This window comes from Thalia democratica, chromosome 6 (assembly GCF_965202585.1).
Source record: "Thalia democratica chromosome 6, ktThaDemo2.hap1.1, whole genome shotgun sequence".
Taxonomy (NCBI): Eukaryota; Metazoa; Chordata; class Thaliacea; order Salpida; family Salpidae; genus Thalia; species Thalia democratica.
The window spans coordinates 15,179,895-15,204,355 of NC_139170.1; the positions used below are offsets into that span (position 1 = coordinate 15,179,895).

The 24,461-nt window shown below is 26.5% G+C and overlaps 1 protein-coding gene across 1 annotated transcript; it reads right to left on the minus strand.

The window, feature by feature from the left end:
* Positions 1 to 688: 688 nt before the first annotated feature.
* LOC145838020 (pre-rRNA-processing protein TSR1 homolog) lies at positions 689 to 17,836 on the minus strand. Its single transcript, XM_082945542.1, has 17 exons — positions 17,688 to 17,836; positions 14,798 to 14,901; positions 13,825 to 14,013; positions 12,544 to 12,703; positions 11,992 to 12,146; positions 11,629 to 11,721; positions 9,781 to 9,918; positions 8,304 to 8,448; positions 7,133 to 7,306; positions 6,440 to 6,668; positions 6,038 to 6,154; positions 5,431 to 5,596; positions 4,732 to 4,870; positions 4,347 to 4,460; positions 3,456 to 3,596; positions 2,976 to 3,050; positions 689 to 920 (listed from the first exon to the last, which is right to left on the minus strand). The coding sequence occupies exons 1-17, from the start codon at positions 17,773 to 17,775 to the stop codon at positions 760 to 762; spliced, it is 2,388 nt and encodes a 795-aa protein (XP_082801668.1). The 5' UTR covers positions 17,776 to 17,836; the 3' UTR covers positions 689 to 759.
* Positions 17,837 to 24,461: the final 6,625 nt, after the last annotated feature.

Sequence of the window (24,461 nt, forward strand, 5' to 3'; positions counted from 1 at the left end):
TACTTTTAATTATAGTCATAATGAATTTAGTAAAATATTGTTTCTTTATACATTAAGATTGCAAGAATGATAACTGCTCTAAAAGCATGTATGACACTACAAGATCTTAAATAAATAGTTTTCAAACTTAAGTTTTTAAAAATCCTGTAAAGTGATTTTGTAATAATGTTTATACACTAAAAATAAATTAAGAAACAAATATTTTTGTGGGCTGTTTGTGGTATTAGTCCATAAAATAAGAAAATAAATCTAACAAAATTACATAATTACCAGTTTGCAATACATAACTCTTGTATTAATGTGTACTTGTAAAAATGACTCTTTACGACTGCAGTCTTAAGAAAACAAAAAACTTTAAATTAAAGATATTAATATTATAAGTAAATTTTGTTTGTTTTTTAACTGCAGTCTGATTTCCAATGCAATCATATAAATACTTTTTTTAACGTTTATATACTTGAACCCTATCTAAAACCTTGATAACACTATAGTATTAATAAATAAAACTAGCTAAATTTTTGTTTATAAACTTTTTTTACAAAAATTCTGCGTAAAAACATAAAGTGTTTAAAAGTTTTAAATACTATTTATACAGAGTAAACTTCTTAAAAAATGGAAATAATTTAATAAATATCAACTAATGCCCAACAATAAGAAATATTTAAACATATCAAATCAGAGAAACAATTTACTATAGTTTATTATAATAAACAATACGCTAGTCAAAATTCCTAATAAATAAACTTCCTAACAACCAAATCATTCTTCCATGGCAAGTTCTTGTTGCGTGGCAACCAGCTGCGGTGTGTGCTGGTCGTAAGAATCGTAAAGGGGAAATACCCTTTTGTAGAGGGACATCAGCACAGTGTCCTGGTTGGACATGGAGTTGTTGAAGTAACACTTCATCAGCCCGTGCGTTCCTGTGGAAAAACAGTAAAATTTTATAAATATTTTTTTTTATTTACTGACAATAAAACAGGGATCAGAAGTTTTTAAAGTTGATAAGGTCATTAACGGGACACTGTATCTAAAAAAATTGTAATAATAATATTATACCAACAACAAGTTTAAATTAAATAACAAAATTAGCACTGGACCTTGTTGATATGTAAAACGACGTTATTAAGTTTTTATTTTTTTACTAAGTTTAACAAATTAGTTTGAATGCTTGAGCCTAGTTTTTAACAAGTGTTTGCCGACTCTTGGTTTGAAGTAATGATGTACCGGACTCACTATCCGGGTCCGAGTCCGGCCGGATATTGCCATTTTTGTCTGATATCCGGATCCGGCCGGATTCTAATTTGAAAAAATAGTCCGGGTCCGGTTCCGGCCGGATTCTAATTTGTAAAAAAAGTCCGGATCCGGCCGGATTCTAATTTTATAAAAAAGTCCGGACCCGGATCTAGTGAGTAAAAAACGGCATACTGAAAAGTATTTTTTCAAAAACGAACCCTGTGTAAATTTATAAGAGTCATTTTCGTCAGTCAAAATTAAACACCTACCGTGATTGGCTCATCTTGTACACGTGACTAATTTACATTTAAACTATGAAATAAACATTTCAGAAAAGCAACTCTTTATATATGTTGTAAAATTGAAAACTTTGGAATGAAAACTTGCATCATTTACTGTTTAAAGTTGAGCTCAGAGAAAATTTAGAGTTAATACGGTTGAATGTACGAGCCAATGAGAATCATATGACGAAATGTATCAAACTAAATACTGATGCAACAAAACATCAGAACATGACAGGCAATTTATATGTAAGCAGTTAGTTAGTTTGGTGTGCAGCTTGAAGCAACAAAATATCTTGAACTTTTTTGTGAATGCTTAATGTAAGTAGTGTTTTGTTTTAAAAGTGAATATTTCAACTGGTGTTTAATTGTTTAAATATTTAAGCCAGGTTTATAGTTTAATAGTTTATTAAATATTTTACAGTTTCTTGTTTACTAAAAGTTTTATTTAATTTTTAGTTTATTGTTTTAAGTCTTTTGATATAGATTTAAATAGCTTCCAGTTTTTAAAGTGTTACCAAAGTAATTAATAGTTTTGTATATGCTAGTATTTCTTGTTGTGTTTTATATAAAAGATTCATCTCTCAAAACTGTTGTGTTTGATTACAGAAAGTAGTCTCAGTTAGAATTAAGTATTTGTTAGATATGAATTAAATAAGGTAGGATTTAATTACGATGGGTAGTACTAATAAGTTAAGTGTACCACAATCAGTCCACAACTTTACTGCCAAATTGTCAATCTTTGCTAGCTGTTCTACTGATTATTAGATTAAAGTAATTTTTTCAGTTTTTAAAAACCTCATTCGACTCAGGCTTGTTTATACTCACTCTAGCTAGTTTTATTGACTTAAACAGTGGCAACCCTGCTAGTTTGAATTTTTTTTGGAATTTTAGAAAATCTTGGACTGCCTCAGGCTATTTTTCTTTTAGATTTTGAATGAGTTTGAGCTGATCCAGTATTTTCTAATTTTCTAGTGTATTTTCTTCAAGTACTTGATTTCAGATTTATAATTGTAAATAACACCTAAATTTGTAAACCTTGTGGCTAGCTGTTCTACTTATTATTGGATTAAAGTTCTTTTTTTTTTCAATTTTTTTAAACCTAATTCTGACTCAGGCTAGTTTATACTAGTGATGTACCGGAGTGACTATCCGGGTCCGGCCGGATATTGCCATTTTTGTCTGATATCCGGATCCGGCCCGATTCTAATTTGAAAAAAAAAGTCCGGATCCGGTTCCGGCCGGATTCTAATTTGAAAAAAAAAGTCCGGATCCGGTTCCGGCCGGACTCTAATTTGAAAAAAAAGTCCGGATCCGGTTCCGGCCGGATTCTAATTTTTAAAAAAAGTCCAGATCCGGGTCCGGCCGGACCCGAGATTGTGGGTCCGGTACATCACTAGTTTGAAGCAACAAATTAAAACACAAAATTTCTCACAATATTTTAACTAGTTTTCAACTTACCGACTGGATACTTGATATTACCCCTTCTGCCGTGCTTCGTTCTCAACTCAACTTGTTTGAAGTATTCAATGTCCTCTGTGTATTTGTTATTAATATCAAAAATCATATATGTAAAGCCACGTGATACAAACTGTGAAAACTTACTTAAGGTTAAATTATATAAATCTAGTTTTTATAACGATGTTTTCAATAATAGATAACAAAAGAAGAAATTTTCCAGTGTGTTATACGCAAAAAAATATTTTGAAGATGTGTTATTCAATTAAAATTATTTATATCATTTATTTTAAATGTTACTGTAGTTAAAACCTTGAGTCATAAACTAATATCACCTCGCCATATTTACGATAAAAGGCGTCTCAAAAAAGACAGATTAATTAATTTTTATGTAAAAAGCAAATAATTATGTTATAAGTAAAAGAATGTACTGTTCTACAATTGATGTGACTAGGTATAATGTACTAAAAGTTGGAAACAAACCAGGGCTGAAGAACATGTATCTGACAACGCAGGACTTCTTGTTTACTTTGAACGGGTGACCACTTAGCACTGTTCTTTTCACTATGACTCTGTTGGCATCATTGCTCAGTAATGTTCCCATGCAAATAGGACCTTCTTGCTCTGTAATTACATCATTTTAACAATGCTGGCATCATTGCATTGATTAAGTCATATTAATTATATATCACTTACAAATATTTATCATTTAAATGTTACAAGTCAATTTTCTAACTTTATTATAACATACTTATTTTAATAATCATAACATCTTGTCAATTTTACATTCGTACTTTAAGATTGTTAAAAACATAACAAACCAGCTAAGAAACTTTAATAACTGAAACAAAAAAAGTAAAATATTTAGTTTAACTCGCTAAGTTTTCTTAAGTCATTTATTTTCTACTATCTTTATTTTTTCTTTGTTTTTACAAAAAAAAAACTGTTTAAAATTTTAGAAATTTTTGTCAAGTTTTTCATGCTTTAAACTTTAAAATGCTTACAACTAAAAACTACAATGATTAAAAAAGCATTAGACAATTGCTAGTATAAGTACTGTATATAAATTTATACTCCAAAATAATTTGCATGTTTACATAAAAAACTAATTACGTACAATTTAATACGGTAACAAATTAGTAAATTTTAATTTATTCAAAATTTTCAAAACAAATACTCGATCTATATTTATTCCGTAACATATCTATTCCGAACAACAACAAACTAAAATTGAGTTCTAGATGGTAAAATTAGAAAAAGCTGCTTAGGTTAAAACAGTTTACAATAAAACTATCACAACTTGTAATGACTGATTTACAAACATATAATATAACAAACTGTTTATTGCACAGATTAAACTTATAATGAACAAACCTCTTCCTTGCCTGAACACGAGCACGTTGGCAGGGGGGAATGTAACCGGGGCGAAACAAGTGGCAACGAACACGCCGCTGGAGGGCATATATCTCTCCATCTTGTGCTTGTTGCCTGGTAATTACATATTACTATTAAATAATGAGAACTTGTACAAATTATATAACAAAACAGATACAAATTCTTATATTTTTAAATCAACATTTTCATTCGTAAAATGTTCAGTTTTATTAAAACAATTAAATAAGCTGCAAATTAAAAAAAAATTGTATTAAGTTAGTAACACAAAAACCATTGTAATTCAATCAGCTCAATGAAATTGCTTTCTAAATCACTTCGTTTTTAGTTAAACTTAAATATTCAGAAGTTTAAAAAAAATATTTACCTGAAGTATGTTGTGAAAATACAGGACTTGCAGTGAATCTCCTGAAGCCGACATGAAACACCAATTTATTATGCTTATCCCTGCTTTTGATTGGTTCTGTTTCCACAATTTTCTTGATGGCAAAATTCAACACACTCATCTGTTGTTAAAAAATATACATTCATGTTCAAAGAAACAAAAGTAGCATAAGTTAGCGTCAATATAATTTCATAACTTGTTTGTTTAAAGTCCATTTCGCGAAACTTTAAATAATACTTTTTGATGTTTATTAATATTTATTTTCTTAAGACAAGTATAAGTCTTATTTTACTTCATCATTGTTTTTATTTAGCAAACATCTAAACAGAATTAAAAACATGTATAAGCTATGTGTTTTGGTAAAAAAACAGATTCATGTTAAAATCAGTTACAACTAAGTTTTATTAATTTGTAATGTAACTTTTTAGTTATTACAATTAAACGTTGATATTTTAATATACATTTTACAAAATTCAAATGCTGTATCATTCACTAAATTAAAATTTTTAAATAATAATGAAAAAAATTTTAAGGATAATAGAAAACAAATAAAAAAACAAGTTTAAGAAGTACACAACAACAACAACAAAAAAATTCAAATATGATAAGAACAGCTTAAATTTTCCAGCATAACTGTTACAGATACAAATCAACTTAAATTCACAAGTCTTATATGCAAACCTTCTGTTCAAACTGGAATAGTGAGAACAGTGTGAATGGATAATTTGAGCTGCTTGCAACATTGAACAGGTGACTGTCGACACCTTCAAGTTCTATTGTGACGTAACAACCCGATCCTACTTGGTGATTCCTCTCACACTCCATGTTTTTCACCAATTTTTTGATCCTGTTAAAATTAAACATGCATCTGTCTTCTATCACAAAATAAGTGTTAATAAACATCAAAAAGTTGATCATCTTAAACATGTTTCCCTTTTTTATTGTAAACAACTCGAAACTTCAATAGACAAAACTTGATAAAATAAATACGAGTAATGCCTTGTGCTGTACAAAGATTTATTTTATAATGTTAAAAAATTTTTAAAAAAATTCAAATATTATTAGCATATATACTCAATAAGTTGAACAACATTTTATAGTCAACACAAATAATTATATAAGATAGGAAACTAAACTGAAAATATATAGAAAATGTTTAAGAGCAAGTAAGCTTGTCTAAATTAATTGCTTCTATATCGTTTTAATGTGTATTACAAGTCATTAATTATTGTGTATTACAAGTTATAAATTTAAATTTGTTCAAATAACATTTTAACCAATATGAAACCTGTTAAAGTGTTGCTTGTTGTTGAAATTGTAAATCTTGGCGTAATCCTCTGGCAGGTTCTCAAATTTGTCCCAAGGTGAAGTCCGGAATGAATCAAGACCGCGGTAATTTACGAATCTGATTGAAATAATTATCATATTATACAAAGGCAATAAATAAATTCAACAGTGCTTAAAAGTACCATTACTTTTGCTTAAAAAAATTACAATTTAATACCTCATTAATTTCAGTGCATCACGCACTAAATTGATTTTAAGCATTAACTAAGTCAAAGTTTATAACAAAAAAGTTGAATTTAGCTAAAAAATAATAACAAAAGAAACTAATTAATTTTACAATATGTCAAAAAATTAATTGAGCGAATATCACTAAGGCGTTATGGAAGTAATTTCTCAAACCAACCTCTCCCTGGCGGGTTTCTCACGAGGCGTGTCGACTTCGTCGGGGAAATTTTCGTGGCTCCTGGCGTCCCTGAACCTCTGCAGCTCGTCCTCGTCTATCCGGTTGACGTCGCTGTCGAGTGCCATGCTTTCGCTGGGCGCCGCCAAGTTGAAGCGCACCGATTTACCGTCAGCCTCAGTAACCGCATCCATCTCTTGCGGCTTATATTCGTCGTCTAGCTCCTCTTCGCCTATGATGTCATAATCGTTAAATAACATTTTCTAATAAAACCGAACGTTTTATCAGGAATAAACAACAAAAATTAAGAAATTTCAGGAGTTGTAAGTATGAACTAAAAAGTTGATTTTTCCATAAAATGTAAACGTCCTTAATTATTTATTAAATAGTATCAAGTACATGAACTAAAAAGCTTGTCGCATTTAAATGTATGTAAGTAGAAAAAGTAACATAATTAAGTATTGCAGGAATCATTTTAAACAAAACTAGTATTTTTTTACATAAAATAAAATTTACATTATGATCTTAATCAAAATGGTCGGTGAACTAAAGGTTACAAAATACAATATAAGCTACATCAAAACAAGCTTAATTTTAACTTTAATTTTTCAACTTAGACAAGTTCTAGTTTACAGCGTTTTATTCAGTATAAACTATATTGTTAACTGGATAACTTATAACAAACAAAATACTAACTATCTTCAAAATCTTCTTCTTCAAAATCTTCTTCTTCGTCATAAAGCTCTTCTTCCATATCTTCAACATCGCTCGTTTCCTGCCATCTGCCCTCATCACCATCAGCGAGTTGCCACTCACTCTGGTACGTGCTCGTACCGACTGGCACTTGCTTCTTCATGTATAAGTACTCCTCTGTAAAAGTATGATTATGTATAACAAAATAAACTATATCTTAGTTTTCTAGCTTAAGAACGCTGTAAAGATAAAATAAGAACAAAAACTAGATTCGGCGTTATATTGTAATTTAAAATTTTTTTTACACTTCTATAGTAAGTTAAGACCGTCCTATTACAGTACTAATTAAATAAAATTCAACAGAATTATCACCCAAAATTTTATTCGAAAAGAACTATTTAATTTTGTTAACTAAATAGCTTCAGATTTTTTTTAAATACAAAACTAAGTAGTATACAACTCTTAATTAATTTTTATTAATTCTATTTAAAATATATCATACCCTAAAAATCGAAATTCTTTTATAACTAACAAACAATTGCAACCAAAATCTTTCATGGGACATTATTGTGTAAGCAAAATGAAGATATATAATTTTGGATTTAACAACTTAGTGGAACAAGATAATACTGGATTAGGCAGCATGGTTTACTCCCAGTTACTTTAAACAAATTAAAATTAAATTAATACACTTTAAATCTAATAATTTAGATGAAGTACTTTGACAAAAAAAAAACTAAGAAGTTTACAATAAATTTATAAAAATCAAGTTTTATAGTTAAATTTGTTGATTTATCTATAAAAATAAATAATAATACGTATTGTTTTCTTAATATTGAAGAGACAATAGATATAGTGAACAACACAAATCATTTTCTATTTTTTTGGGGGTACTATTTCGATTAAATTTATTGAAATTTAGTTATGCTGTTTGTTTACGCTTTACGGGGTCCCTATTTATGCTTGAAAATAACCAAAAGTATATTAACTTTTTAAAAGTCTATATTATCGAAAGTAATTATTAACAGTTATTCATCCCGTGAGAAAACACAATTAAAATTTACACCTGTTAATTAAAACAACATTTAAACTTGTTGGTTAATATTTAAAATGTATGTTAAAACGTTTACCAAAAAACCAGCAGCAAAAAGTTTTATATATCTTATGTTGATACCTTCAGCCTGTTTAAGTTCTTCATCGGTGATACGAGGTTGATCGGCATCCATGGGATCGAACACTGCTTCAACATCGAGCGAACACTGCAATCTGCTGTCGGGTGAAACTTCCTCGTATGCTTCTCCTGGTGCACCGTTCTGCATCTGATATGTTGGAAATTTTATTTTGTATTTCTTCAAGTAGAAGTATTTATTAAAGCGAAAACAATTTATAACTTTCATCGACTTTTACATGGATAAATTTCGTGTGCAAGAAAATGTCTCTTTTAATTCCTAGCTTTGTGTTAGTCAAAAATATTAAATTATAATAGGTGGAAAGAATTTTTAGATAATCAAAACCAAGAATACTTTTAGTTATATATTCCTCACATTTGGTTCAAAAAACTGTTTTTTTTTGTAATAAAATTTGAAATCGTTTTTTATGAAAAATTGTTTCAAAGTGCTTTTCTTAAAGTTTTATTGAAATTTGTTTAGTAAGTTTCCTAAACTTTTAGTTTAAGCATACATAAACTTTTTATAAAATTGTAACTAAAAAATGTACTGAAAATAAATTGCAGTTTTTAACATCGTAGAAAATAAAATTAATTCAAGTTAACCAAAATAAAACGAGTTATAGATTTAGATCACAATATTTATATTAATAACTAAAGTTATATTAACTTTAATCTAAACATAGTACAACATTTTCAAGAAAAAAATAAAATATATTTCTTCATTAATTGTTGTTTATAGTTTATCAATTCAAATTTTTAAACTTTATTAACAAAACAATGTTTCACTTGTTTAAACTCAATCAAACGTTTGATCAAGTGTTTATAGTTTATAACTAAAAGACACAATTAAACTTTATCATGTATAAGTACATAAAAACTTTGACTGATCTTAAAAATTTTAAAGTTTAAGCATGTAAAGTATTTAACTTTAATTAGAAACTTAAGTTCAAGTGTAAATTTTTCATGTGAAGTACATTGAAAAACATTAAAAAAAATAAATAAAATTGTATAAAAATACCTTAATAAAAAATTTTATAAAGAAATGTAACAAAAAACTAATTATAACAAAATAAAACTTCATTTACTGAAATTAGACTTATTGGTGTCAATAAAATCGAAATGCTTTTTTTTGTGTAAACTATCTAAAAGTAATTAATTTAAAAAAAAACATATGCTAAAGATAATAATATAAAACAATTTATGTTACTGAAAACCAAATGTAAACCTATGTTGTAAAAATTAATAAATTAACCTAAAACAGCTTTTAACTTAGGTGAATTTTTTAGTGTAAGTTTGTATTTAGATTGATAAAACCTTAAATATTTAAGTTTACTAGTATCGATTTAAAAGCTTCATTTAAAAAATTATTGATCATGAATTATTGGAACAGAAGCAAAACATCTTAAATAAAACCTTGCTACCATTTCAATAAGGTATGTGAATACTTTATAAGGTTAACTTTTAACTACATCAACTTGCATACCTTATTGACTTTTTCCTTAGCTGAATAGGGACAGTTTTCATGAACTTTCACAATTCTCTTCACCCTGAAATTACCCCAACCTACTGCGTGTACAAGTCTGTTTACATTCAGTGAGTTGTTGCGAACATATCCGCTTACCTGTGTAAGTTATGTAAGTCAATATGTAATGTACTAAAATTCTATATCAAAGAAAGCATAGATGAAAGTCTAACATAGCCGAAACCAGAACCTTCGACTGCCGTAAGACATGCTCAAGTTAACACCAAACTTGTATACTTAAATTTTGTTAAAAATGTAATTTTTATACTTAAACTTTGTTAAAAAGCTAATCGAGAGGTGGGCGGCGTAGAACCCTCCAAGCAAAATCTCTGGACAACAACGCATTCACAGCTTGAAAACTACTTGTGAAAAACAACTAAAACTCTATTTTTTAAGTGATGAGAATCTTATTTTGTATGTAGCTTATTTCAATGTAGTATTTTTTTAATAGACTTTTTTAAATTTTTTGGAATATTTTTATTTTAAATCACGCAGCCCGTGAGGACTTTTCCAAGAGTTCCGTGCGCTCTTTTTTAAAAACGTTTCTACCCTAAGCTAATAGACATTCAATTAGCTTTTTGATATTAATTGTTACTATAAATATTAAGTAGATTAAGGCCATAGAAGATAAATCAGTCTATTTTTCAAATGTAGTCTTATTTTTTACCTTTTGACTAGGCTACTGACCATTTTTAACCATATTAAAAAAATTAAAGTAATTTTTGTGATATAAGCTATCAAAGTTTGATAGGTTTCTTTATGAATGGTTGAATCTAAAAAAAAAGTATTTCACAAAGTTAATTTTTCCTTGTACCATTTTAAGCAATTGTTTTTACTTTTTCTCAGTCTAATCATTTGAAATTGAAATATTGATTTCAATAGGTTCTATTAGATTAAAATAAATAATAGATTTAATTGAAACTTAATGAAAATTGAGATTTTATTTATTTTGGTCATAAACTTTTATAGATCATTTTTAAAAACTAGTGGTGAAAAATTGCATGGAGCACTTTGTAAAATTTTAGGAAAAATTTGTTTTTAAAAATAGGTGATAGATTTTATATTCACTAGTTTTATAAATTACTAGATGAGCGGATATATATAAAGCTTCCCATATGTTTGTATCAAAAACGTTTTACAAGACTGACTTTAAAATTATAGTCTACAGATTTTTTTCAAAAGTAACTTATAGTATACAATTTAAGGTCTCAAAGAAGGTTCAATGTTATCTTTTAATAAAAAAAAGTTTGACCCCTATATGGCCTTAACTATTTTATATTTTTCTTGGGATATGTTTATAAATTTAAATACAATATTTTACAACTAATTTCAATCAAACTTAAAATATTTAAATTTATATAAAAAAATAATTCAGTGCTTAATATTTTAAAAACACAAAAATTTAAAGTTTCTACATATACTTAACATAAATTATAAGTAATTCTTATTAAATTAGTCCCTAGTAAAGTACAAAAATAATTTAAATATAGTGATTACTAATAGCATTAAATGTAAATGCCTTAAAACTTGTACTGATGTTATGATAGAGAACTTAAAATTAATTAGTATTTACAAAAAGTTTTTTTAATACTGAACTGCAAGAGGTAAGTAATTTATAAATACAAGTCAGTCAAGATAAGTTATACTGACCAAACCATCATTAATCCATAATATAATAGCTAAAACACTATATCTTTTTTCAAAATAACTTTTTTTCCCACATATTTTTCTACAACTTCTTTTAAGCTATTTAACATATATTATTTTAACATTATAATAGTAAAAGTTTAAGTTATAAAACTTTTTTACCTTCAAAACGTTGTCTTCGAATTGCAAATTATCAGCCAATAGAAAAGCTCTCTTTTCCCACATTCCAATAATTTTTCGTTTGCACTCGCATATCTGTTTTTGATAACTAATTTAGTTAATTATAGTCTTTGAAAAATTAGAAAACTATTTAATACCTAGCTTATATTTCTCTGGCGTCATTGAAATGCTAAGATACTAAGTATATATTTCAAAATTTTAAATAATAACACTTTTAAGATAGAGAGTAATAAATTAAATAAAACAATCATAAATATCTAAAAATACACATCAGTAAAATTTAAGACTGCAGTACCAATAAAACGTCAATAAATAACTGTATTTACATATAAATCAAAATATTACCTTTCTGAGAAGCTGGTCCAAGTCACTTTGAGAATCCACAACTTGAAATTTGCTGTTGTTTCCGTGATTCTCTACGAATTTACTTACAAAACTCTTCACTGATTGGTGCTTCTTTGTTGATGGATAGTTTAAAAACAGGTTTTGGCCACAAAAGACTGTTCATTTTAACTTCATTTAAAATATTGATTTATTTTGTATTAAATATATATGTATATAGATATACACACCATACTTTTATAATATGCTTTTTTTTTGTTTACTGATAACTTAGGTAAAGAAAATAGAGACAAATTGATTATATTAACTAAAACTCAAGTTAAAATAAATGTTTTTATATATAATAACATTGGATTTTTTCCAACCCAAAGCTGCATTTAAAAAAATTAGTGATTAAAATATTTTACTACTAAAAAATACTACGACCTTATAAATAGTAATCTATTTTTTCTCTTTTTGAAAACATATATTCAATGTTTACTTTCTTCAGACAACTTTAAAATGAATTGCATAAATTTATAAGTACCGAGAGTTTAAAAATAACAAAACACAAACTTTGAGATGACAGTCCAGTAGCTTGTATCGTTTTGAGTGCGAGCAGTCCTTGCTGATCAATGGGTTCATTTTCGTTCATATCTACAACAAACACCACCGTGTCTGCCACTGATGTGTATTGCAGGTATATATCAAGCTTGTCTGATTCTGGTGTAACTATCTAAAAAAAAGTATTTTTTAAAAATTTACAAATAATGATTAATGATAAAACACTAATAATCATTTAGCCAATGATATTATTTTGATATAGTAAACTACCACCTAAATTTGCACTTTGAACAAAGCTCAAAAGTGCGTACCCAGTAAATTTTAGTCAAAAATTACCTACATTAAGCATAATACAAATATTTTTACTAAAGTTTACAAACGACTGTTAAAGCAATATTACCCAAAATATTACCTTTCTTCATAAAAACAAAACTTATTTGTTATGAGAAGTCAAGAGAATTTATTTAACATGTATTTATATGTGTACACTCACCTCACAAATTTTTTGAATAAATTTACACAGTACATATAATTAATTAATGATCCAGATATTTTTTATTAAAACTTAGATACTGCCAGAATCGGCATCACATAATTTAAGTCTTTAAAATTGTTAAAATAATTACTTTTCAATTGTTTATTTCAATTAATAATACAAATTTATGTTCTTAATAACTTTTAAATGAAATTAGATTTTTTTAAATACGCTTATTATCTACTATCAAAATTACATATCTCAATATTAAAAAAAAAATTTATTTAAATAAATAAAATATTGTTAAAACTCCTATCTTGCTCACTAACTTATAAAATTTAAAAATATATACAATTTTTGAGTTTAATACTTTAAATTTTTTGACAAAATAACATACTGCCTTAAAAGCTTAAACTATTATAAGACTATTATAAGCACTAAAAACATTTTTTTCAGAAAAATTATTTGTGGTGACAACTACTTAATTGTTATTAGGATGTTTAACATATACTTTAATTTTATTTCTTAATTATAAATATATACACCTATAACAAAGGACGTAGAAAATATATTTTACAGTTAAAGTTTATGATCATTAAATACAATTAATAATCTAAGTAAAACTAAGTCATAAGTTAGCATCACCAAACATTGATGAAAGTCTACAGAGCCTAAGCCTGGACTTCCGTAAGCCCTGATACAAGCTCAAGTTAAGATAAACATTTAACTTAGGACCAAATTAAAATAAGTAAGTTACTAAGTTTAATAGCAAACTAAAGTTTCTGTTACTTAGTAACATATATCTGATTAAAGCTTACTTGAAACCGGTGTTTCTGCTTGTAGTAGTTGAAAATACTTCCAGATGTTTCCAAGGTGTTGTGGTGAGCTTCTTCTGGAAGCAGATCTCTCTTCAGTTTGCTGCAATCAACACTGGCGTGCAGGGGAATTATTACTACCAGGTGTGGTGAAGTACCATGTTTTCCCACACTCTTCTTCATTTCTGAAACCTGTTTAAAAGAAATGTTTTAAAGGCGTGAACTGAACACTTTTCAGAACTAGGCCTTTTTCCAATATTACAAAATTTTGGCATACTATACATGAAAAAACAACTAATATCATTACTGATACTTTTTGTAACAAAATATATCCATAGTTTAAAAGTAATAAAAAGTTCTAAAATTTTAACCCCATATATAGATTTTTAACTACCTATACTTACTTTGAACCTCATAAACTTGGATAATAATGTATAATAAGTGCAATAGAATGTGAGTATATCTACATAGCAACTTGAAACTAAACTTTGTTTTAAAAAAAAATTAGAAATTTGACTAATTAATTTATTTTTTTAAATGTAATACTAAGGCTTAGTAAATTCATTTTATTTTATTTATTTATTATTGTGTCCTGGGCATGACGTTAAACTGTTCTGGTGTATGACTCGAGAACCGAATGGTTTTTGGTACACCAGGTCCTAGGATTGAGCATATTTTTTGTCGTTCAAAAAATGAGTAGCCTAAGAGAAGCAACCATTTAATAAGGGCAAATTTACAATTTTGTTTTTAATGCTGTTCAAATATCGGCACTACTTTTTTTTAAGTATAAAAGGAACAATAATAATCTGCTAATAGTTGTTTTTGATATATTACTCCCATTACAAGAACTAATTCACTTGAAATCAGATTAAATTTAATTATACTTTAAGTAACACTTAAAAGAACTTAAAAAAGAGTAATTAGAATTGTTGATACAAATGTTTATATTACTACACCTACAAGCTAGTAAACTAACTTGAAGAAGTTTCAGTTCTCTTTTTTGTTTAATCTGATCTTTTTTTACTCTCTTGCAAGTATCAATCTTCTTTTTTGTAGATGACACATGCTTTTCAACTCTTCCTATAAAATTTTGAAATTGTTTATTAATTAAAATAATAAAACAGAACAAAATTCAACTTATTTTCATATAACCTTTTTCATTTTGAATAAAATTAAGGATTTTTTATTTTTGAAATTACTTTTATCAGAGTTACCCTATAGTTTAACTAGAAGCTAAGTTTTATAAGGTAATAAAAAAATAATAATAAAAACATATATGTTATAGATTTATACAAAATAAATTTAATTTTTTTCTAACAATATATGATCGACTTTATTATATCTCTACACAATAGTCGTCAGTTTGAAAACTTAATTTTATTGAATAAAATATTGAAATTTTTAAATCTTCAATGGTTAATCTTATAATCTTCCTGTTCAAACTAAAACTGTTTATTTTCCATCATAAATCTTAATTTTAGCATTGCTATAATATTAACTTTTATCTTTTATTTTTTTACATAATAATTGAAATCAAGGTTATAAAACTAACAAACAAAATGTTGAAAAAACGTTAACTAGAAGTAACAAAATTTGAATCTATTAAACTTTATTTATGTTTTAGAAAAACAACCCAGAGAATTTAGGAGAAAAAGTCAATAAGCCTTAGTTTTTTTAATCAATCTAGCTGGGTCTGCATGAGTTTTTCAAATAACCTAGAAAAGCTCAATTAGCCTGAGTTGGTCCGAGTTTTTCATAAATCTTAAATTAGCAAGAGTTGTGTGAGTAATTGGCAACCCTTCTACTAAGTCACACTACTTATAAAACTACTCTATTTTTCAACTCTAATTGTGTCAGTAATGCATGTGTAACAACTATAAAAACCTATTTCTAACTATATAATAGTTTTTTAATACTACTGTAAGCTGTTTATCTTTTTAAACTCATTTTTGTTTAATTAAACAGTAAATTAAATTATTTCTACTAAAATGCTTAAGGGCATAGGGGTGGGTAAACACCCTTTTTTGGTTTTTTATCTTATTTTATATAGTTTTTACAAAGCTACAAGATGCTTTTTACAGATTTAAAAAATTCAAAATAATTTTTGAAATATAGCTGGTCGAAGTTGGAGGCAACAATAGGCTCCTTATGGGAGGCGCAAACTAAAACGGCAAAAATAGACTATTTCATTAAAAATCTATCTCCTCCTATGTTTTTTGAGATAACTACCTCAAATTTTCAGGAAATGTTCCTTAATATATTTAGAAAATTCTGTCAGAAGGAATTTAAAATAAATTAAATATAAAAATTTTATATAAAAAATAAACAAAAAAAAACAGTTTTTTTTTAGATTTTTTGTTATAAAATTTTTATTTTTTAATTTTTTTAAATTCTGTTCCAACAGAAATTTCTAAATATTGCAAAGAACATTTCTTAAAAATTTGAGGTAATTATCTCAAAAAATGTAGGAGGAGATAGATTTTTAGTGATTTCTAGTTATTTGCTGTTTTAGTTTGCGCCTTCTATAAGGTTCCTATTGTTGCCTCCAACTTTGACTGGCTATATCTCAAAAACTGTTTTGAATTTTTTAAATCTGTAAAAAGCATCTTGTAGCTTTGTAAAAACTATATAAAATAAGATAAAAAACCAAAAAAGGGTGTTTACCCACCCCTATGCCCTTAATAGTTCAATCTTATAAATAAAATTATAAGTATTCCTAAGGATTTTATAATCAGCTTTTGATTAGCTATAGTTTAAAATAAAAACAATTTGCACACTACTTAAATTTAATTGAAAATAGTTCAATAAAAAAATTTACTGGGCAATTGTTTTTATTATATATTCCAGCAAACTTGCTTTGCTGGGACCTATATTAAATTAACAAATTTTCAACTTAAACTTAGTAATATTGCACAGGTTTGATTAAACAATTTTGTTCAACCTTGAAATTTAACTGATCTTTATCAATTAAAGACAAATAAAAGTTATAGGATCCTAGAAACTTTGCTCTTTTCTATTACTTTGTATTTTATACACATAAATTTAACAGCTATATAGTATTAGCACAATATAAATAATTTAGTATATTTTAGTCCACACTTGTCTTTGTTGGCATTTTCTGTTTTAATTTTTAATTCTAAAACATTCATAGCTAAAAACCAATAAAAAACTAAATACAAAGAAATTTATTTACTAAGACTAATTTCAATTGTTTTAATCAGACATAATTAGACATAGGTGATAACAACCTATTATTAACCTTCAAGTTATCTAGTATTTTTTGAAATGCAAAAAACTTAATTAAGAGAGTTATTTTTATTTACAAAATAGTTATGTAAGAATACATAAAATGTCTGAATAAATTAAATTTATGAAAACTTGTCAATTTATTAGAACATTTAAACACTTAAGTATTGATTTACAAATGTAGTATTTAAAATATATTTTAATTTTGACATAAAATTTCTTAATTATACAAATACTTTTCTATTTGGTTAGATCCAGTTAAAATGTTAGTATATATTAAACTTTACTACTATATAATAATAATAATAATTAATAATATATAACTTCACATTTTTATAAAATAACATAATATTGCAAAGGTTTGTATATTAAACGTTATATGTAAATATTTTAGCATAAATCCTATTAAGTTTTTATTATTAAGTGGCATTGTATCTAGGATAGATTAAAACAAATTGTTTTTGACTTATAGATAAAGTGTTTTTTTGTTATTTCATAACAACTTATCTTCACCAACTTTTGATTGTACTAGCTATAATATTTAATAATTACAAAAATAAGAAGAATGTGCTTTAAAAAGATTGTTCAAACTTAAAACATATATTTTCTTATCAACTTACCAGCAGTCAAAGCTTTCAGAGCTCCTTTACTTCTGTGTCTACCATGGTTGTGAGACTTGTTTGACTGTTTCCAAACTGACTTTCCCATTTTATATCTGTTTATCAACTTATAAAACTTAAAATTAATTTTCACAATCTAATTTTTTTCTAAATCTGAAAAAATATTGCAATTTGTATACAAATAATGAAGTTTAAATGAAAACAAGTGTTTACCTTACTACTAAATTTTATAAATTAAAACCAGGGTTAAAACTTAATTTTTAAAAACAATAACTTGTGTAGGAAAACAAAATCAAGTGTAGTTTTTAAATAAGTTTTAAAATATACAAACATATAGGCTGAGACATTACTAATTGCTAACAAGTAAATAAGTTTGTAACTTAAGTTGCTCAATTTGTCTATAATTGCTAAAGCAGGTGTTTTTAAAGTTTATCTAAATGTGCACTTTAATATGTATAAAAACTAGTTTATGGTGAATATAATTTTAAGTGGAAAGTATTATATACATTGTAAAACTATGTGTTAGTAGTATGAAGATGAAAACAAAAAATGAAATTTTTTAAATAAAATTTATCCTCTAGAAATGATTAATTTTTTTAAACATACTTGTTATCTGATCTTTTATTCTTCATAACTTGTTACTAAGTTTTAGAATGAACATTAAATATTCTTAAATTATACAGAAATAAGAAAGAATTATCAAGATATTTTTTGTTGAAAGGTTTTAAAACTTTATGAAACTTATTAAAGTTACCATTACAAAGAATACTTCTATAAGAAATACATTTACTTAAAAATTTGGTGTGCACAGGACTTTTTTAAATTATATACTATTCACAAAACCTAAAAGAAATAGAAAACTTTTACTTAAACTACTGTTATAACTCATCACTTCCTTTAATTTTAAGAGCAGTTTTCTCATTGAAATTATTTTAATTTCTTGATCATAGACTTAGAGTTAAATTTTCTAAAACTAAGTTTGCTTTTATAAAGTTTTTGTAAACATAAAATAGTTTATACCACCATAGTTCCTAGATTTTTATCTGCAAATGGCCACTTTTACATCTGTTTCTTGATCATCCATTACTTTTAAGTTAAAACAAACATTTTTTATTTGTAAATCAGAACGCCTTGATTTTGGAATTCTGGTAACTCTGGTTTATAGAGATAACATTAATAAAACCATTTGCTATTGAACCCAAATGCATCTAATAAATCATTCAAGTCAAGTAAGTTACCATAAGCCTTTGAAGGGATTAATCTTATTTTTAATTACTGGAAAAATTATAAAAATCCTCATAGTCAATAGCATATAAAACTAAAAACTATTCCGACAAAAAACAAAATTTAGGGAAATCTAATTAGTTTTATTATTATTCAAAATTATGTTGAAGGAAATTTAGTGCTATTTTGTAAAATTTGAATTATTTAGGGAAATTGTTAACTGAGAGCCGTGTTTATACAAGCACTATGATCTGCTTAAACTAATAAACTTGAAAATAAGTTGATAAATTTTTGTATTGTTATCTTTAGATATTCTATTTTAATTTACAAAAAATATATTAGACTGAAAGAAAATTAGAGTTAATGCTTTCTTAATTTAGTGGTAGCATAGTAAATACAGGGGTGTTAAAAGTTTTTGAGATATTTCAACCAGGTTTTATGAATCTCTTCCGTATTTTTGAAAGTACAAGTTTTTTGGTCTACTTATGGAATAAAATTAAGTTTAAGGTAAAATGCTGTCTTAATTAGTATAACAACATTAAAAGAATATTGTAAAGCTGCTTTAAATATGTTTTTAATTAAAAAAAAGAGAAATATAATTATATGACAGATTTTGGTGTCAAAATGAAATTTCATTACTTCAAATGTAAAAATTGTTTAAAACTAGGTTTTTTAGTGATTTATATTCAAAATTACACGTTTTTTTTCAAAATTTCTCAAATTTGTGGTTTTTCCAGGATTCCATGTTTTTTAGCAACCCTGTATAATACCATAAACGGACTTAAATATTATTTACTAAAACTTATAAATTTACATAAAATTGCAATAACAAAGATAGTATAGAACAAGTTTTTGTAACTAGGTATCACCATTTTAAAATATAAACTGTATTTGACTATTAAACATATATATATATATATATATATATAAGATGTAACGTTTAAAGGCGTGAAATTCTGGAGATCCTGATAAGCTAAGCTTATCGGAATATATACCACAGATGTTTTTGTGTTAAAACTTTATTCCAACTAACGGCGTTTCACTGTTCTCAAATAAATTTAAGAACAGATCTCTGTAGATATATATAGAATTTAGTTATTTAACTTGATAAATCAAATCTTTCACACGGAGCCCGCCTTAAGGGCTTTTTAAAAAAAGGTTTATTTCAAGTGATATATACATATAATATACACAATAAACAGACTGAAGATCAGTTCTGTTTAACAGAAGAGAGATACAATTGTATTTTAAAATTTAGTGTTTTATTAATGTAGATAAATTTTCGTTAGAAAAGTTGATTAAAAAAAACCAGAACATATGTTTCATAAAGCTAAATGCTTTGATCATCAGTTAATATGATTTGGATGTGTTTTTGCTTAGTTAAAAAGAATCTTAAAAAAATATTAATTTGCAAAAAAAAAAGTTGTTGCCCAAAAATCAAAAAATATGTGATTTTTGGGGTTGAAATCAGTTTTTTGGGCAGCAACTTTTTTTTGCAAAACTATATTTTTCTTTTTTTAGATTCTTTTCAACTGATTAAAAATACATCTGAATCATATTTACTTATTTGAATTTTACAATATGACCAAAAAAATGTACTGTACACCCTACCCTTACATTTTGCAGACAAATTTTGCACATTTAGGGTGATTATGACGTCATGATATATCAAAAGCAATTAATATGTCTTTAGATATATGTCAATAAGTATAAGCTTTCATTTAAGACATAAATTATAAGTCTAGTATATGTATGTAAGTGATTTTATTACTGTTTAAGTCAAAAAATCAAAAAGTATATGATTTTTGGGGTTGAAATTAGTTTTTTGGGCTGCAAGTATACTTTTTTTTTCAGATTCTTCTTTATGAATGAAGCAAAAACACATCCAAATCATATGGACTTAAATGAATATTACAATATGACCAAAAAAATGTGCTGTACTCCCCACACCTACTTAAGACCTTTTTTCTTTCTTCATCAGCAAATTTAAAATATCTAGTGTAAAAAAATACTTAAGACCTTTTTTTCTGCTCTTCATCAAGAACTTCAGCATATCTGGTGTAAGTTTCAAAATAAGACCTCATGCCTCTCTGTGGTTACTTTACTGCTCATGGCCCATTTTGGGAAACCCTGCATTAGATTAATGTAGAAATTTTGTTATTTCTTATAAAAATATTACTAACAAACTTTTGTACCAATTTCTATTTTATTGAACAGAAAAATATCTTATTATGAATTTTTTTTCAGTCATTTGTTATTTTCTGGACATTTTTATAGAGCTTAATACATGTAAATATTTTTATTTTTAATATGCAACAGCTGATTGTGAGTTCACACTAAAAGCAGTAATCATAAAATGGTAAAATTGCAGTTTCAGCAGATACTTTTTCAGATATTTGAGCATTTAATTTTCCACATTTTGTGGTTTCTAGTGTTTAGATTTTAACCTTGTAAGTATTTTCCAAATGACATGTCACCAAACGATTTTTTTCAGCAGTTAAATTATATAGCTGTTTTTTGGTAAAATTAATGTTAATTTAAAGGGTATAATTACATGTGATGTGACAATTACTTGCTAAGCATTCAGAAAAAGTTTATTGTTGTAACAGGGAATAATAAAACTGATGTTTGACTACTATAAAGAAAATTAAGTATGTGTCAAAATTTTACTTATTATTCATTTTAAACTAACATAATTTTTAAATAACACAATAGTTCATCCTAAAAACTTACCTAATTTAATTAATATACTTTTAGATGGTGTTTGAGTTACACAATTTGATAAAATTTCCATCATTATTAGTCTAAACTTAAAACTAAAAAAAAGTGAACAAACCTTTATTAAATAACCATCAGAATGATTATGTTTTTACTCAAAAATTCAAGGACAAAACATAAACTTTATTTTATACTTTGAGTTAAAAAAAAATTTTAGATATGGTAACATAATAATCTGTTTAAGGACCTGAATAATATTTGTTGGTGTGACTTTCTAACTCATGCTTGTATGAGAACCTCACTTTATGAACAAGTATTTAAACAATCAGTATTCAAAACAATGCAGAAAGTATCAAGTATCAAATAACTGTCTTGCACTTGAAACATAGATAGATGGTGACTGAATTGGGTAGGAGTCTAATATGCACGGAGGGACACTTTTGCTGGACGTCAATTTTGCACGTGGGGTCAATTTTGCACAAAGATACTTTTTCACGAGTTGAAAATTTTCTAAATTTAATATTTTTTTATAATTATTACCTTTTACCATCAGTCGTTAAATCTTTATTTCCTTTTTTTTTTGTTTTTTATAATTTATTTTCTTGTTTTCTTTTTTCTTTTTGATGGATAATTTTTATTTAGTCTTTTTTTATTTTTTTCGATCACTGTTACCCTTACCCTCGGTCGGTTTTTTATTAGTTATTTTTTCAAACAGTATCATATACTCATTTAGTGTTGTAAATTAATGTATTTTTTTAACCTTTAAGGATTTTTATATGCTTGTAGGCTAGTCCAACTACCTTAATAAAAATTATTTTAACCTGTAAGTTATCTTTGGAATTATATAATGTTTAAATGATTATAAAATAAAAGCTACTAGTACAAGATCTATAAAGTTATAACTTGGACTATAATTTAATTAGTAATATTAATGATACGTTTGAAAATTTCAAGTTTTTTAATTAAACTTTTATTTTAATTCAAGTTTTACATTTGCTTTGATGTACTCCGAGCTACTGGGGTCTCTAGTTTCATGGGAAACCGTCTCGGCAGTTTCGACAGGAGCCAGATTAGCAGTAGCTTCGGGGCCATCTCTATCTTTAGTTGCTACCTCGGTCTGCGACCGAGTGCAAGAGTGTGTAAGAGTTAATACCCTACTCATTTTACTTATAGTTTAAGTTTAAATATAGACTAACAAGTACCTATATGCTTTATTATACAATACAATCAAAGAACGATATTAAAAGTTATTATATGGAAGGTATTCTTGCAGTTCACAATTCTAGTTGAGCTGTAACAAATGGTTGCTCGTACAGTTTACTGGTTCAGAAAGTAGGAACTTATAATTCCTCGTTGACACTGGATGTAGAGCGCGCGAGATAAAAAGATACAATATTTGAATAAAGAAAAAGAAAGATAAGAGTAATAAGTGTATGCCACCGAATGCGTGGGCTTATGGGTCGAGTTCAATATTCAAAATGATCCAAACTGGAAGTTTATGCTGCTTGTCTGCTGCAGTATGCGTAGGCTTACGAGTATGGCACGTTAACAACTTAAATCAAGTTGTACGCCCCGTCGACGTTGCTAAAGTAGGTATACAAAATGTATATAGAACAAGATATAAAAACTACGAAGTTATGAAGTTAAGTACAAAGTAAATGTTTCAGAAAAACAAACAAATACTTGAATAAAAATGTTTCACCGGAGTTCATCAAGTTTTTCCAAGATGGCGACTTACACTCAAAGCGCCAAGAGAAGGTTTTCCGAGAGTTCAGCTAGCTTTCCAAAGATGGCGGCTTACGCTTCGGACTGGAAACTGGCGTAGTGATGCTTCTTGTTAACGTCGAAATCCAAATGTGCTTTCTTGTTTGCTCTGCTGTTTATATACGTCTTTTTTACATAACAATCGCCTGGTCAAGACATGGTTGCATGATGTAACATGCTGATTAAAGCATGAAACCCGGCGTGATCGGAAGTTAATTCTACATGGCAAAATGCGTCAACTAGCGGTTGTTATTATTTTTCGAAACAATGTTTTTAATACCCAAAGTGTTTTTATCATTTAAAGAATTATTAGTAAAAGAAAAGGATTTAAAAATGAAATTACTTATAAACTCGACTTTTGGACTATCGAAGTAAAAAATATTAAAATTTTCACGTCGATGTCCAACAGCTTTACTAGTAATTACTATGCTATTTTAATACTTTTTAAAAGAGTATGTTTATACTTTTATTAGTTTTTAAGTTTAAAATGATATACCAGAAATCGTTAGATACTTTGGTTATTTTTACAAATTTCAATAAGTTTAAATTATTAATAAGTTATAAATAAGTTTAAAACGTTAAGATGTTTTTTAATCTTTTTTGTTTGGTTGTGACCTTGCTAATTTTAAACTGTGACCTTTTTATTTACTTTTAATAATATTAAACTTAAATTATGAGTTTAATAAACACATACTTTTATATACCATTAAAAACAAATAATACATCAAGTGTTCGCTTAAAATATGGTTTTTACTTTATAACTGAAGACTAAAAGCTTTATAAAACAAAAAATATACAAATAAATCTTTAAAATTCCTAGTTTTTAAAAAATGTAACGATCTATACGATGTTTTTTAAATCATGTTGTAAATACTGATCGTTTGATCGTAATGTTTTATACCTGAATGTCAACAGTTTTTTAAAGGCCAAATACTTAAGACTTATAGGTATTATTTCTTATTAATCTGATTTTTAAATATTCTAATTATTAGTTTATTTTCCGTTTTGTACAGCTACTTTTAATTTTTTTTATTGTAATAATATCTTTATATGTTTAAATTGTATATG